This window comes from Eurosta solidaginis, chromosome 4 (genome assembly GCF_040869045.1).
Source record: "Eurosta solidaginis isolate ZX-2024a chromosome 4, ASM4086904v1, whole genome shotgun sequence".
Taxonomy (NCBI): domain Eukaryota; kingdom Metazoa; phylum Arthropoda; class Insecta; order Diptera; family Tephritidae; genus Eurosta; species Eurosta solidaginis.
The window spans coordinates 193,206,369-193,223,678 of NC_090322.1; the positions used below are offsets into that span (position 1 = coordinate 193,206,369).

General features: G+C 36.5%; 2 protein-coding genes and 1 long non-coding RNA gene across 12 annotated transcripts; 2 read left to right on the forward strand and 1 right to left on the reverse strand.

Moving 5' to 3' along the window:
* Positions 1-1,393: 1,393 nt before the first annotated feature.
* On the forward strand, positions 1,394-3,449 carry LOC137248859 (uncharacterized). The gene is made up of 3 exons (XR_010952194.1): positions 1,394-1,643; positions 2,160-2,238; positions 2,307-3,449. It is a non-coding gene; the product is annotated as an uncharacterized lncRNA (long non-coding RNA).
* A 2,552-nt stretch (positions 3,450-6,001) lies between these two features.
* Positions 6,002-14,840, forward strand: LOC137250831 (WD repeat domain phosphoinositide-interacting protein 2-like). Of its 3 annotated transcripts, XM_067784397.1 has the most exons (6): positions 6,002-6,066; positions 6,174-6,359; positions 12,252-12,478; positions 12,535-12,752; positions 12,887-13,291; positions 13,351-14,840. In XM_067784397.1, exons 5-6 carry the CDS (start codon positions 13,027-13,029, stop codon positions 13,515-13,517), a joined length of 432 nt encoding a protein of 143 aa, XP_067640498.1. In that variant the 5' UTR covers positions 6,002-6,066; positions 6,174-6,359; positions 12,252-12,478; positions 12,535-12,752; positions 12,887-13,026; the 3' UTR covers positions 13,518-14,840. The 3 variants fall into 3 exon arrangements, with proteins under 3 accessions (XP_067640498.1, XP_067640497.1, XP_067640499.1); XM_067784396.1 differs by having other exon boundaries at positions 6,026-6,359; XM_067784398.1 differs by lacking the exons at positions 12,252-12,478; positions 12,535-12,752 and having other exon boundaries at positions 6,026-6,359.
* Positions 6,108-10,987, reverse strand: LOC137250832 (uncharacterized). Of its 8 annotated transcripts, XM_067784399.1 has the most exons (6): positions 10,317-10,978; positions 9,944-10,020; positions 9,691-9,873; positions 9,348-9,638; positions 7,577-7,719; positions 6,108-6,910 (listed from the first exon to the last, which is right to left on the reverse strand). In XM_067784399.1, exons 5-6 carry the CDS (start codon positions 7,641-7,643, stop codon positions 6,660-6,662), a joined length of 318 nt encoding a protein of 105 aa, XP_067640500.1. In that variant the 5' UTR covers positions 7,644-7,719; positions 9,348-9,638; positions 9,691-9,873; positions 9,944-10,020; positions 10,317-10,978; the 3' UTR covers positions 6,108-6,659. The 8 variants fall into 8 exon arrangements, 2 of the variants coding, with proteins under 2 accessions (XP_067640500.1, XP_067640501.1); XR_010953095.1 differs by having other exon boundaries at positions 6,108-7,719; positions 9,930-10,221; positions 10,317-10,987; XR_010953092.1 differs by having other exon boundaries at positions 6,108-7,719; positions 9,944-10,221; positions 10,317-10,974.
* Positions 14,841-17,310: the final 2,470 nt, after the last annotated feature.

The window sequence follows — 17,310 nt, forward strand, 5'->3', positions numbered from 1 at the left end:
CTCTTACAAAGATGACTTCCATGGTTCAATTATGTACAGGTTGGTTCATCTCATCAGCTGATTTTATTTATGTATGTCATTGCATGGTCGAAGGGATTGCCAAAAGGAGATGGCAAACTCAAAATGAAACCAACACATTGGCAACATTTTACTTACACATACAAAAACTGCTAAGTTTTATGTTTCCATTCCATACCATTCGCACCAACACCAATACACAGATTTTGACAATTTGAACAGACATATTTTGTTGCTTTACAGATGAGCCAACCTGTATATAGTTGAACCATGGATGACTTCCCTTCAAAAAACGCGAGTACTCTATAAATAATGTAAGGAATTGTAAGGGGTGGGTGTTCCCCGCGTTGGGCTGACAGGTCGGTTTCTTCCCCGCAAAAATTAGATGGACCGCTCGTAGGTGTGCCCATGAAGTATCAGATATGCCGAGATGCTGCCGATCCAACCCACGTATACAGATTAGGAGCTTTCTCAAAGGGAATATTCCCATGGAGTGCAAAAGATTCTCATTTAAAGTATCATAATCAATTGATAAGACCTGTAGTGATCTACACTTTTGCAATAGTGAAGTTTCGATGGTAAATATAGGATAATACTAGGGTCAAATTTTATTGAAGCCAATGTCAGTTGCTGCAATGTTTCTGGTTTGTTTAAAGCTTTGAAAACATCTAAGCCATAATAGGTTAAAGCTTCGATTGCACCCAAATCTAAAATCAGGCATGGAAACTTTTTGCGATCTAAAAAACATCTTCCATGGCTCCACAAAACATTGTTCAATATCGATAAGATTCTCTTCGCTTATATCGTCTGGTGGGACTAAGCTGACACTGTTAGTGTAAAAATGGAGCCCCTGCAAATTATCACAACGTGCAATCCTATAGAGAATACGTTTTATTTTTTTTGATATAAAAAAACATTAAGAAAATCAAAAATTAGTGTAACTTCACTTGCCAGATTACAAAACGTTTGACAAAAAATGTGCACTGTCGATCATTGTTTATATGCAATTTAAACTGGAAATTGTTGAAAAATCTCCTTTGGGAAAGCACCTCACGCCAATGACGACATGTCTGCTATGCATCTAATCGATCCCGTGGCTCGAGATATTCATAAATATTACCCAAGATGAGAGTGGGCAGCTGTTCCTTGCTTAAATGATGGTATTATTTTTTTTTACTTGGTTTGTTTTGCTTGCGTGTTCTTATGTCAAAATGATGGCGGACAACAAAACAAACAGAACTTAACGAAAGATTTTGATAGGGTTGCCGGACGTAGCATAAAGAATGGTATAGAGACAGATTGCAGCAACAAAAAATTGTTGCACTGGAATCGCCAACGATTAGCGGATAAGGAATAGAGTGATTAACGTGAGGCGAGTAGGGCGAAGAAAGAAGATATAAAAGGGGGTGACACCGGGTAAAATGAAGAAAGTTTGAAGTGTTTAAGTTCTGGCATACGACTGCCTCCGCGCCACGGTGTAAAAAAGTTGGTGTTTGTGGTAAATTTTCGCGTGCGTTTTTTTTTTAAATAATTAATTTAAAATATAAATTTTTTTGTGGTTCCGGCAAACAAGGAGGTTCCGGCAAGGAAGACGAGGATCGGAGTTCCAGGGCAGCGGATTAAAGGTGAGCCGAGTTAGATAGCTTAGAGAAGTAGGAGTATGTGCGTATATATGTGGATACATATATGAGTACATATAGGTGAATGTAGGGCTAATAGTAATTTTATAATAATTTCTTTTGCTTAAATGGGGGTAATTGGTACATTTTTTTTGTGCATAAATTGTGTTTATAGTTTTGGTGCGGTTCTAAGCGAAATTTTTGCGCAAAAGTCAAAATAGTTTTAACCAAAATTAAGGTTTTAATGCTTGATTGACATCGTCCTACTTAGGATAGATTTTTTTTTAAATTTCTATAGCGAGAAAAGCAATCTCCAGAAAATTTATTGTCCACCTAATTTTATAGCTCAATCATTTATTTTTTTGCTAAAGTAAAGCTCTGATGGAGTAGATAGAGGAAAGAAACAGGGAGTGAAATTTTTAATATGCACACATATCGGTAGGTACATATATACGCACGTAGGAAGTTAGTTACTGTGATTTACGAAATCCCGAAATTTTAACTAAATCCTGTGTGTCATAGGAAAGAGGATTAGTGGCGATTCAGGAAGAGTGACTGGAGTGAGAATTGTGGTGTTGTAAAGCGAACAGTGCGGCGACGTGTAAGTCCCAAAATAAATATTTTTTTTTTAGTTAATCGGTTTTGTGATGAAATCTTATTGTTTTATAGTGTGCCCGGAAATTCTGGCGTGGAGGGACGAGGCACAACTCGCCGTAAGTCGTTATTTCTAACTTACCTTTTTTTTATATATATACGTATGTCCAGTTACATAATTTTTATGCACCCGATGAGCCCAAAAACAAATTAGAGGACCTAGGAAAGACGTCCCGTTAAATATATATGTGGTTACATATACATTTTTTTGTTTAATGCACTAAGGCAGGAGAATACCGTTAATGGTATGCCTCGTGATTTTTCACCAGAAAACCGAAGCGAATTTTTTCTTAGCAATCTTACTGAGCGCCTATTTTGTTTTGCGGTGCGCCTTCGACACAGAGATCAAAATTTGAATTTCTCGACGTACACCGTTTTGCTATAATAGCCAATGTCCAAGTCAAAAATTAATATTTTTATGCATATCCGGTTTCGCCGTGAGACTGCAATATAAGGCACAAAGGCCAACAAGAAGCAGCACAAAATCACCCAAGAAGTTGGTTTCGGATTTTACGTATATTTATAATACCCTTATGCATGTATAATATCTTTTGTAGTTTTTAGTTTTTTTGCGTTTTTATGTTTTTTTTTTGCGTACACGCATGCACACACGCATGTATCAAAAATTATTAAGCTTTTCTAAAATTTTGCGATACACATATTTTTAGTACAATCAAAGTTTTTTTTTGTACATTTTGTACACACCCCATTGAGGTTATGGTAACGAACCAAAAGCTTTTTATATTTGTTTTATAGTGTGCGGGTTGTTGGACTTGCCAATTAAAGTTTAGCTATCTGCGTGTTTGCAAGCGAGCAAAGCAGTCACATTAGGGTGACCAAATTTCTTATTTTTGTTAAGCTGAAATTAATTGTTAAGAAAATTATTGTGATTATGTTAGGTGTATTGTATCGTTGTCCTCTAAATTGTAAGCGATTCTGCCCATAAGGAACGTAATATTGAAGACTTTTTTTTGAGAAATTCTTAAAATTTCATACATATCTACATACATAGGCAGGGGTAAAACCAACTAAGGTGCTCTATTAGGTAGGATCCCTTACCCTTAACCTAGTAAAATTTTAAAATTCATTTTTATATGTTCTTGTTGTTTTTGTTGAATGATCGGCAGGACGTTTCATCATAGTCAAAAAATTGTTTAGCCTAAATAATAAGATTAGTTTTTTATTATGATTCATTGTAATTCTTTTTATGATTTCAATATATTTTGAGTTTGTTGTTAAGAGTTAAAATGCGGAGTTAAGCACTTTTTGGGCGGGAGGTGAAGATGGCGTGATAGAGAGGTAAGTGGAGGGGACGGAGCATGGCTAGAGGGAGACCGCTGAAGTTAGGGTACATGAAACGAGCGGTCCAAGGTAGGGCGGGCTTCCTGAGGTGAGATGTGTGTGAGGCTGATAGGATGGATGATGAGAGGAATAAATATGCGTCCGTACGGCTCCTTGGTGGTAGGCTTGAGGACCACTGCCCCTTGTATACTGAGCTAGTCCGGGGACCCCAAGGAGCCAGACAATACGTGTACGTGACAGAATATTCCTTTGGGAGTATAGGACTGCTCCAAATCTAATCTGTATTCATACAAAAAATGTGCTCCAATTAACATTGCGATGTCCTAGGAGAGCAGTAGGTGATCCCACCCTCGCTTTGTTTGTGAGTATTCCATAGAGTACATACGTTAGAGTACTTTCCAAAGTACTTTCACTGTTGTACTCCATGGAGCACCCACAGAGGATCATATGCCAAAGTACTAAAGAGGAATTGTGTCGGAAAGAATTATCGAAGTGAATTTAATTTAAAATGAAAGTAAATGAAGAGGGACAATACAACTTTTGTATTTTATACTACGAATATTCTTATGTTATTTAGCATTTGCGTGAATAAACTAATATTTCTCTACACATACTATAGTATGTATACATAAAACCAGTGCGCGGTTGCATTTTATCAGAGTTGCCAAAGTAAAATTTTATTATTAGTTATTTGCATGCAATATTTTACTTTTGGCAACTCTTTTCGATCGTCATCGTGTCGTGATCACTGTCGCTAAAAAACGAGCAATGATCGGCTGATGGTGGTCCGCAAACGCATTGCAAAGAAGTATTGTTAGAGTACTCCAACATGAAGAAAATGGAACACGTAATCGAAAAATTTTTGCAGGGTTGATACGAAACTCTCTCATTTTTTGCGCTGATGAGGGATTTATCTCAAATTTGAGTTGGCAACAATCACAGATAAATCCCTCGCGCGAGCTGAAGCGGGTGCCAGAACTAAAAATGTACCAGCTAAAATGAAAAATGTCGGTAATCTTTAGTTTGACCTACAACTGTAGAATAGCGTTAAAAATTATGGGAAAAAGGATAAAAATACCTGCTTTAGTGTAGATATTATTAGTTCGAAGGCGGAGGGTAAATATTATTTCCCACACAAAAGTTATCACTAAAAACAAGTTTTGTAAATATGAAGTCCCGATGCAACCAGTCCATTTTGATCACAGAACATGGAACGTCAGACATGTAGGATAAGCCCTATCCATTAAATGATGTTAACTATTATATCATCGCCCCGATTCTGAGCGTTACCGGTAAAATAGTTCCCAGAACATTATGTAACCGAATATCGTTACCAGTTCTTTTATTCGCGATTCTGGCCCAATCAAAGAGAATAAATACAATAGGGGGACTCATGTAAGCTTATAAATGCCTTATAAAGTGTGTAAACGTATACATTTATCTAGTGCGTAAACGAGCTGTCAAATTTTGTATGAAAAATCATTTACACAATTTGTATAAATTTACGCGCACATTTCATTGTGTAAACGCGGTAAACTCAAAGGAATGCAACCAGAAATCTCCAACATCTGCAAGTAAAGGCGTTTATTTGATTTTTTACTTAATCTTGGCATTTTTTAATTTGTATAACAATCAAAAAAATTTTGTTTGGCAATAATACAGCTGATAAACAATTAAGTTTATCAAGAATAATACTAGGTGCGTTCATATAACAGTGTGTGTAAATGTATATAATTTTACACTTTATAAGTTTATATGCTTTCATGAGTCCCCTTAATAAGAGCTGTCACTCGTTATTTTGTGGCGAGTATTTGGCTGGAAATTGAAAAAATTGATGCCGAATGTTTTCTGAGAGGGACATTTTTAATTGTCTCGCATTTATCCATGCCGTGTAGGTCCCTTGTGCAACTGTGATTATTGGAAAGAGAATTAAATAAGTTAGTTAAATACAGTCGGAAAAATAAACACAAATACCCCACGAAAATGTATAGAAGACATTTATAAACATTTCGCCCAAAAAAAAGTAGCGACTACCTCTTAGTATACATCGAGTAAATGCCTAAGAAATAACGAGTGACGGCTCTTATTGTATTTATAATGTAATGTATTTATTTATTACGGCTTTCCTAAGCCTAACTTAAATCTATTTTACTTGTTTATAATTGCCTTCTGGACTATGCAATCTAGAATAGTTACATCTATGTCCTACCTTGGAGTACTATGGATGGGAGACTTCCAGATCATGCGAACAAAGTGTTGTGCTTGTGTAGTATGTAGGCATTTTACGCATGTTAGTAAAGCGCGAAGGCAACATCTGCACGGCGATGCACTGAGTTAATCGAGTGATGCGTTTCAGTATGTGCTTCGGCAACCTTTTTTGTATGCGTACAAGAGCTTGGAACCCTGCAAAAATCGTGTGACCAAAAACGCACACATTCACTTGATTTTTTTGACAGTCACAAACACACCCAGTGTACGTGTGAGAATTCGGAACATAGAATTCAGAAAATGAAATAGCATGATGAAATATTTATTTTATATTTATTATCTCACTCTTTTTCTCACATTATATGCATATAGATGGTGAAATTTGAAAATTGTCAGCCGTAGTTGCGCGCCATTTTATTTCTTCGACTTTATTTCTTCTAATTCCAATTTTGATTTCAAGTGCGCATCAGCTCAGCGGTGGGAAAATTTACAAATTAATTAAAAAAATTCTGCGGAGGGACCCAGTGAAGAAGTACCACTTAAAAATCAAATATTCCGGTAAGTAAACAGTTTTAGAATACACGGATGCCATGAAAATTTTGCCAAATGCCTCCAGTGCAGAAAATATTCTCCGCATGTTTTTGGTTAGGCGTACATATACCTGACTGGTCAGCATAGTGCATGTCTTAGCCAAATCGTGAACTGCCGCTGTCGAGCTGTTATCAATCGTTGTTGTCGCTGCCGCTGAACTGACTTGGCGCTCGACAATGCTGGAGGCATCATCACTCGGAGCTTGTGTAGCACTATCAGCGGTTGTGCTGCCGCCCTGCATTGTGGACACTTTCTTCCATAGTGCAATTATTGAGAGCCAGTGTCTGGTGTTGCAACATGCATCGAACTGCTGGCTAAACGTGATTTCATTTGATTGTCTACTTGTGATTGTGCAGGGACAGCTACTGCCCGATTTCTGTTCGATAAATTATTATGTTGTAACAACACATTTGACGTGCTACTACCGCGACGCGGACTCATATTAGGACTGCATCGCTCTGTGGTATTTTGTTTCATCAAAAATGGATTACGCATCTTTGGTGAATTGAGTTTATTATCTAAAACAATTTCAATATCAATAACACGAATTATTATAAATAACAATGACCCCAGCGGGTCAAGGGGAGAAACCTTATCGCTACAACAACAACACCAAACTAAATTTGTGGACATCATTTAATTTTTATTTGAAGTACTCAAATTGGACCACCAATGTGCAAGATGAAGCTTGGGAGAGTGTTTCCAGCCACTTCGACATAATATAAGAGAGTACGGGTTTTGAGGAGTATTACCGATGTTTATGGGGTTGTGCCCGATATACATACAGCACGTTTTGGTAACAAGTAACATTAACGTAAAAGCCCGACCAACTCGGGAAGGATTTATTAATAGGATCACATTGAAACTTCTGAGCCATAAAGTGGTATCTTGATTGCGAGTCATACCAAGGATTAGAAACCACTTCTTCAAACAGAGAACATGCTGAGGTATTGTAAAACCATTTCCTCCCCTTAGTGCTACTAAGAGCCAACGGTAATAACGAAAGAGAAACGTATATTTGTTGGTACAGGCCAAAATCGTCTAAACTGTTCAGTGCCAATTAAAAAAAAATATCAGCTAAATTAAAAATTATACAACACGAGTTAATGAAAATTATTTTATACATGGAAGCAAAATTAACACACAATACTACAATTGAAAAAGGATTATTTTTTTACACTTACCTAAATCGGCCAGCGCTCTAGTCATCTCTCTTATTTCTGCGTCTTGCCGCTCTAAGCGGAAACCCATTTCAGCCAGTGTTAATGCAAGCTCTACTTTTTCCTGCCTGAACTGTTCTTGCTTTTTAGCTTCATTATTGGATTGACTGAGGAATAATAAAAAGATATAATTTTTATTATTTTCTCTCGTTTATCGGGATTCAAATATCAGCACTACAGCGCCTATCACAAATATAATCGCCTCTCCAAGCAAACTAGCTCCTAGCTCTATTGCCATGGCCTCATTCAGTGGGGGAACTGTGACTGGTTTACCTAAATTTAACGCCCACATTTTCGTCTTCACTTCAACCCAATTGTAAACTGTAAAGTCAAGAATCGTTAGTGCAGTTCCAACTAGAGATGATATTTCATTAATTCTAATCTCAAGCTGTACCGGGTGTTAAATAATATCTTGCCTAAGAAAATGGTAATTTCATACATTATTTTCTTATAACTATAAAGTGATGTCATTTCCAATTTGCTAACTCTGCTCCTCGCGCCCAGTTTCACTTAATTTATGTGTTAATATATTGAGTATACGGTAATAGTCTAGTTGAGGGGTCGACTGCTAATACGCTACCAAAAATATCGAGAGGGTGTCGCGTATTAATCTCGAGAACAATAATCCGAAGGCGGAAAAGAAAAATTTCATCTCTGTCCGGTTATTTGCAGTTGAAGTTGGCGATTTTCATGTGGTTGTTGTTGTGTTGTACCCACAAAAAAAATTGTGCATCACCGTGGCGGTAGCCACGGTTATACCACACACTCGGACTTGGCATGGCGTAGCCCAGGGTTATTTTTTATAAGCGCGACCGAAGGCCGCCAACGCAGAAAGGTGTTCTGCGCAGAAATACTATGGATCCCACCCCCGGTTTCGGAGGTACCCGTGGGTCTTTTTTCGGTTTTTCGTTAATATCTTTTGAACGAGTTAAAATTTTAATTTTCCGCCTTCGGATTATTAATACTGATGTCAAGACGCGTCGTTTCGAAAACGTCCTATCGCAGAAATGTTGTATAACGCCCAATTTCAAATTTCAATTCAATTTCTGATGTTTTCGAAACGGCAACCGAGATAGGGTGATATTCCATTCCACTGATTTGATATAACCTTTTCCAACTTTGCACTGAGTAGGTGATTGCATGTAAAGTCCTCTTTTGACAAACCAAGATCGTCCTCTGCAAGTCGCTTATCGTTCCCGTCCTGTTATATGGTGTAAAAGTATGTACATTGACAACATCATATGAGGAGGCTCTGGGTCACCAAGCGGGTTAGGGCTTCAGAATATACCCGCGGTAAGTATGCCTGTCGTAAGAGGCGACTAAAATACCGGATTCAAGGGGCTGTGTAGTGCAACCCTTCAGGTTGCCAGCGCAATATACAGCTTCTCCAAACCCAATTGTAAACCTCACCTATCCGTGACGAAACCTGTTTCATTAACAGACGGGGCTCTGGCGACCCCAAGCTCCTCATGGAACTTGGGGGGAGGAGGGAGGGATATTCTGAAGGTTTAATGTGGCCATATAAATGTTACCGGAGCGTACCGGATCTGTATCCGGCAAAAGACCATCACATCGATAACACTCCCCAAAGCCTTCGGGGAGCAAACTTATCGCTACAACAACAACAGCAACATAAATAACAATGAAAAACCTAAAATTTTCCAAATATTTATCTTTAATTTTGAAATTGCCAATTTAGAAAAAAGAAAAATTATTGACATTTGAGTGAAATCACCTTTGTTTTTATGTGTTTTAGAATTTTACAATTGTGTATTAATTGCGTTGACGGTGACACGTTGTGCCACAACGGCGGGGCATACATCCGGGCTCATTAAAGTTTCTGGTACTGGTACCATTTTAGAGGCAGCGGCCAAAGGTCCAACAACGTTGGTAGGCATATTTGCATAATTCTGATTTGTAAATGAAAGTTATTTTGAATTTTGTGGGTATGTTAACACTTTCGTGTACGTTAAGCACTACAACGAGTTGCAATAATAGACAGGCAAATATTTTCAAAATTAACAATCTGACAAAAAAAACATATATATTATAATGAATGCGAAAAGCTAATCCCTTACCATTATAAGGATTTGGTGTTATCGTGCGAGGCGTTGACTCATGTGCGTTGTTCGAACGTGTATTAGTGTTACTACAGCCGCTGGTTGATGAACCTTCCGAAGTTTGTGACAATAGCATGGCATCATATTTGATATTCTCTAACAAAGACGTAGGTGCTGCATGATTATTAACACAAATTGGTGCTAAAAATATAAGAAATGATAATGAACTTGAAGACGATATATTGCAAAAACTTCACTTTTAGCAATTTACATGTTTTAAGAAATGTGAACGTAGTAACTTTTCCGTTGCAAAATACTCGAAGCACTGATTGCATTGAAATTCATGCGCTGTAAATAAAACCAATGTGAAATGTTTGGTGACCCATACATATCTGTGGCAATCCATAAACGGCTAGTCTTCATAACTTAGCACATTTCTATGAACCCATGTGCTCTAGGATATGAAAAACAGTATTGGCGGACTTTGAACAGATCTTAGTTAATGAGCTTAAATATCACATTCATGTTATGTGTAGCTAGTTTCCTCTTCTGCAAACATCAAAAGGTTGCCACAGATATACATAATTTCGTTAGGAACATTGTATGGTACACTCCCAGTAAACTTTATATGTATATAAACTTACTATTATTTTCCGGTTGTCTACGTAGGTGATCAAACAGTGTAGTTTTAGTACGGAAAATTTCACCACAATTGTGGCATGCCACAAACTTTCTGTTTGAATGTGTCTGAATGTGCTCAACCAACCTACGACATGTACTCCAATTGCATTGTACTTTTGGTCTGGTATCATTTGGTGATTTTTGAATTTCATACTCAAATGAGGCATTCACATAAAAAATTATTCTTTAGATCGGGCAGTTTGTCTATTAGCGTAGGTAGCGCACTACATTTAGGTATACTAGGATTTTGTTCACATTCATATTTTCCTCTTATTAGAAGCGCAGTATAGTATCCATGATAATATACATACATGTCTTCTGATTTCCACAGAATTATTTGTTTCAAAGTTTCCGATGATCACCGAATAATGCGCTACATTCTTTCCGATGACAAGGTACGGGCGGAAGCATCAATTTAATCTTTTTTTTAGAAGCCATTTCAACTTTTTTTTTTAATTTTCAGCTTGCTTTTCTTGCTTTTCAACTGTATTGCAATATAATATAATATAAAGCAGCTGACTTCGAACTTTGATTATATGAAAATGTCAAATTGAAAGTTCAATTATTTTAGGTCCGTTCCCCAACAGTGTGAGTTTCATCAGTTATCAGAACATTGTACCCTACAAGCATTGAGTTATATGCACATTTGTTCAACTATCGCATTAGCAAAAATTTCTGACAATTAAATCACTAGTGATATGAAAACTATATGTTTTTGTAGCAGTGCTTCGCCCCATTCAATAGGTGCGACCAGTCACAAATTGTCATCAATATCCTCTAACAGGAGTCCAAGGAAACTTGCCGTTTCAACACGGGTGGACCATAATGTGAGGGGTGTTAGAGGCGTTGGTTCCACATTACAATTAAAGAAATGGTTGGTGCCATGTGGGGACACATTGCAAGCGGGGCATACATTTTGTATGTCGGGGTTGATTGTGGATAGGTAAGAGTTTAACCTGTTACAGCATCCAGAACGAAGTTGAGCAAGAGTGACACGCGTTTCCCTGAGGAGTATGCGTTCCTCTTCCGCGAGTTTGGGATAATTTTCTTTAAGTACTGGATTCCCCGGGCAATTCCCGGCATAAAGGTCCGACGCCTGTTTATGGAGTTCGCTGAGGACCTGCTTGTGTTTTTTGGCTTCATACGGCTGAGTTCTCATTATGTAGATGGTGTTCTGGGGACATAAGAAGACAGCCCGTGGCGATTCTGAGAGCAGTATTTTGGCAGGCCTGTAGTTTCTTCCAGTGGGTAATTTTTAGGCTTGGCGACCATATGGGTGACGCGTAGCACGTAATCGGCTGGCCAACTGCTTTGTAAGTAGTAATGAGCGTTTCTTTATCTTTTCCCCAAGTCCTGCCAGCAAAAGATTTGAGGATTGTATTACGGCTCTGGATTTTCGGTACAATTGCGGCTGCAAGGTCACCAAAATATAGATCCTGATCAAGCGTCACACCCAAGATTTTGGGGTGTAGGACAGTCGGTAGCGTAGTGCCATCGACGTGGATGTTCAAAATGGTCAACATTTGTGACGTCCATGTTGTAAATAAGGCCGCAGAGGATTTATTTGGTGATAATGCAAGGTTTCGCGAGGCGAAAAAACTGGAGAGATCAGGGAGGTAGCCGTTTATTCTGTTGCAGCTCATCGATCTGCGGGCCTGTGGCCATTATTGTACAGTCATCGGCGTAGGAGACGATAGTAACTCTTTCTGGTGGCGAAGGTAGCTTTGATATGTAGAAGTTAAAAAAAAAAGTAATGAACCTTATAGTAAATTGACTCTTTTAAAGCTAATACTTACTTTCCCATAGTTCAACGTGATCTAGGCATACACATTTTTTTCAATCTTTTTCTTTTAACGACAATTTGAAATAATTGTCTTCTGTTCCCTTTTTCTTTTTAGTATCTCTTTCGTTATTGGTGACATATAGGAATCATTTATAATTCAAAATATACAACTGGTTAGTAAACGGAAATATACAATATGAAGCGTTCAGTTTATAATGAAGTGAGCAAACAAAAGAAAGAGTGTGAGCAAAGCGCGGAAAATTATAAGCGTTTATGTTCATTTGCTGAGATGGAAAGTGAAAAGACTGTCAGCACTAAAAGTTGTGAACGTTGCTTTATTCGGTAATGCATACAATATCTTTGGCAAGGAGATATTTATTTTAAATCGTGTTTTGCAGAAATTTTTAAGTTACAGGGCAGGATAAAGTTTGAGGACGACCTCCGAAAATACGTAATCCAAAGTCACAACAGATGTAAACAGAGGCGTTACCTACAAAAAAAAAAAATAGTAAAACGTAAAACACACAGAACTGCGAAAACCGCACCAGCCATCACAAAACCTACGAGGTGTCTATCGCTAATCCAAATTTAAAGTTATCTGCTGCAACAATCTATGGTATTTATCATTCACTCACCAGGACAAAGCCGCTGAGACTTTGCCATACTTTAACATACAATACTTTACCCCTTTTTAGCACAACTATTATTTTTGATTTTATTAAATTTTATAAATTGTTTCTTCCTCTACAGTTCAATTTCCGTATTGGATGGTAAAGATGACTTTCGCATTTTGTCCATCAATAACTGTGACAAGGTGGAAGATATCTATGCGCGTAAATCGCAACATATTATCTTGGTCGAGCGTTTCTTCAATAGCTCCCTAAGGGGTGATGGTGACAGCAGAGAAACCCAACTGTTTACAAATGTTACACTTCAAAAAGAATCAAAATATCTGCCATTGCGTCTACGGCTCAAATATACACAGTATACGAATGAATCGAACGAGCCTAACGGATAGTTTACATATTCATGATATACGAGACTTGAAAATGTTACATCAAATCGAAAATAATGCACCAAACGAACTGGGTCTGAATACTGAAACAGTACACATATTCAAAATCGATGAGAAGGCTGTGATGATAGCATTAGACGGTGAGTTATTGAATAACATACGAAAACCATTTTAACCCATTTATTTATTTGCATTACAGCTTTAGCTTTACAAGTAGCAAAAATTGCTTCCGCCAGGCAATTGGAAAAGGCAGAGAAGCATTCATCACACTTTGCGGATGATGCAAAGTCAGAAACTGCTGTTGTAACTGCTGCCACCGACACAACGGTCATCTCTACTTCGCCGAGTAGCGGCTGTTCCGTCTAACTATCGAAGACAGTATCATCATATCTTTTGCCAACACAGGTCAGCGATGTGCTTACGCAGGACCGTGCCTTCGCTACTTTATGATGAATGTCAATTCCCACCAATGGCTATTGCGGCGCGCAATTGACCAACAAGACGACGGCGCAGTATAGATAAAGAACGTTTGACTGCCGCAGCGAGAGCTTAAACAATTTTTTATTGAACATGAAAAAGGATTATGTATTTTTTTACTGGTTTAGTGTAGGCTGTTGCGGCTGCGTTTGAAGTGTGAAATTTATTAAAATTTTAATTTGGCAGTAAATTTAAAACAAAAAACGCTTAAGCTTTATGAGCATTGAATTATTATGAATATAATATAATGTAATATAACAATATTTTGCTACAGTGCTGGCCACTTAGACGACGCTGCAGCAATATAGCTCAAAGCAACTAATATATATTTTATGTTATTATTAAAGTACATACTTACTTCGTTTTTATATGAACTGTATTAATTTAAGTTACAATTTCATGTAAATATATAATAAGGTATGTCGTGATCCGATTGCTGTTGGAATTGAATGATAAGATTTAGAACAATAATAAGACTCAATCACTAGTCCTACATTTTTAAGTTCATACTTTACTTTATTACCTTCAAATTCAATTACGACAGCAATCGGATTCCACGACACCTTTGAATATTCTCGATCTGAAAAAAAGAGTAAATCTTATCTGAATTTCTACTTAGCTTTAAGTTTTAAATTGATTCAAATAATTGGATTTTTTTCTAAAGCTTAAAATTATTTTCTGTTCGCTTGGAAAAGATTTCAATTGGAAAACAAAAACCAATAATGCGAGTTTATTTGTTATTAAAATAATTACTTTTCTTTATATCAACTTATTAATTTAAGTTACAATTTCATGTAAATATATAATAAGGTATGTCGTGATCCGATTGCTGTTGGAATTGAATGATAAGATTTAGAACAATAATAAGACTCAATCACTAGTCCTACAGTTTTAAGTTCATACTTTACTTTATTACTTTCAAATTCAATTACGACAGCAATCGGATTCCACGACACCTTGAATATTCTTGATCTGAAAAAAAAATAAACCTAATCTGAATTTCTACTAAGCTTTAAGTTGTAGATTATTCAAATAATTGGAGTTTTTTCTAAAGCTTAAAGTTATTTTCAGAAAAGATTTCAATTGGAAAACAAAAACCAATTAAGCGAGTTTATTTATTATTAACGTACTTACTTCTTTTTTATATCAACTGTATTAATATAAGTTCCAATTTCATGTACATATATAATAATATTGAAAATAATAAATATTGAAAATTCAATTTTTTTGGTTCATATTTTAATCATATGGTCGCTCCAGGTAAAGTAAATCTGCAGGTAAAATTCATGTTATATGGCGGTTATATAAATGGTAAAACCGCAGTAAAATTGATTGTCAAATGACTCGAAAATGTAGAGTGAAATGACGGAAAAATGACCGCCATTTGACGAGCATTGTGACGTGTGTGAGCAGCACAGTGCTATGCTCACATCCTATAAGTGGGAGCGGAATGCACGATCACATTAATAGGAACGAAACGGAAAATTTGGTCACAAAAGTTAATCACGCCCATGCAAACGTGACTATGAATATAACCGCTGCAGAAAGTCACAATGACCGTAAAATGACTAGTAAAATGACGTGGAGCATTTTTGCAGGGAAGTTTTGGCGCTACATAGCAGTATAGTTTCGCTGCACTTCTATCGATGCTATGGAAGCCCGCCTCTCCAGCACTAAATTGGTAGTGTTCTGCAATAATTGTACAATTTTTGTTTAAATTTATTGGAATGGCATGATTTAATATCATTCGGTAGTTCATTATAGGATTTGAGACCTTTATAATACAGATTACATTTGTCTGCTTCAGTTTTATAAGCCGGCAGATTAAAATCATTTTTATTACGAGTATTTACAGAGTGCATATCTTTTACATATTTTATATTAGTCCTCAAATACGCAGGCAAAGTTCCTTCTATTATGTTTTTAATAAATTTTATGGTATAATAAAAAAGTTGCTGTCTAATGCTAAGCCAATTAAGAGAGCATAGCATGTCTCTGATAAGTGTGTCATACCGTTTTTTGAGAATGAATCTCATAGCTCAGTTCTGTTGCTTTTGTAGCTTGTATATCTGACTATCTCGCAAGATGAAAAATATAGTTGGGCAATAAATAAAATGAGGTTCGATTATAGATCTGTAGACGATGATTTTATACCTTCTATTTAAATATTTGCAGGTTCGTTGTGTAAAATATAACTTTTTCGCTATTTTTCCTACCGTATAATCGACGTGCTTGTTGAAATTCAGCTTATCATCTATTTTTATTCACAAGTATTTTATGGTGCTGACTTTTTCAATTAGTTCGTTATTTATATTAAGTTTTGTAGCTCACTGTTTTGAAAATTGCGTCTAGATATAACCATAAATTTCGTTTTATTGACATTCACTTTTAGTCTGTTTACGCATAACCAACCATATACGCTGTTAAGATCTTCTTGCAGCTTAGAATATATTTCAGTAATATTGTTCCCACTTATCATCAGCAAACAATTTTATTTCACAGTGCTTAATGGAGCTAGTTATATCATTAATATATATATTGAACAGTATGGGTGCCAGCACAGACCCTTGAGGTAGACCAACAGGTACCTCCCTTTTATCCGAAACGTACGTACCGATCACTGTTCTTTGGTGTCTGTTAATTAGGAAGTCTTAAAACCATTTTAGTTCTATACCAGAAACGCCAATGTAAGAAAGCTTTTTCAGCATTAAGTTTTGGTCGATCGTCTCGAATGCACGTTTTAAATCCAAAAACACAGCTAATATGTGTTTTTTCCTGCTTAAGTCTTCTTTCCAGTTAGCTACAACCAAATTCAAAGCACTTTCACAGGAATATTTCTTTCGAAAACCAGATTGTTGAGGTATAATAAATACATTATCTTCTAAATATTTTACCAGCTGATTTTTTACCACTGTTTCCAAAATTTTTTCATCACATTGTAACGTGTTAATAGGTCTTATCTCCTCAGCTTTGATGGTATTTTTAACTTTTTCTAATGGCACAACTATAGAAGATTTCCATAAACTAGGAACGAGACCTTTATCTAACAAGTTGAGAATAGAAAAAACCTGTATACGTTATGGAGTCTTTAACGACTCCTTCCGACACAAGTTTCTTCCCTCCAATTTTTTTTTTAAACTTACTTACTATATCAACTATTTCTAAAGTGGATACTTTCTGAAACTTAACAAGTAAGAAGGGGACTGTCTTCGGCTGTGCCGAAGACTTCATACCTTTCATGAATGGGGCTGAAAAATAATCTTATCCCGTTCGTAATCTCCGAATAATCGGATGTATAAGATAAGAAATATATAGTGAACAGATCTACATACCTTAACGATTTTTAAGATAAATATAAAATAAAAAACAGGTAGGTACTTTGTGTGAGGATGCAAAGTTTCAGGTTTTTTGTGGTCTGCGTGTAAAAACTATTACTACGAATCACGTATTTCAACAATATATGACGTAAACGTAACTATTTGATGAAATTTGATGAATTTTGAAGCTTCTAGCCGTAAAAAGGGGGCAAAAATTAGAGTTTATATGGGGTATATAATATATATACCACCGATCTCTATGATTTTTTCAGACAACAATACATATATGCTATATACGTAAGCATATGGTGAAATTTGAAGCGTCTAGCTGTTAAAAAGGGGCAGAAATTGCGCAAAGTTTCTTA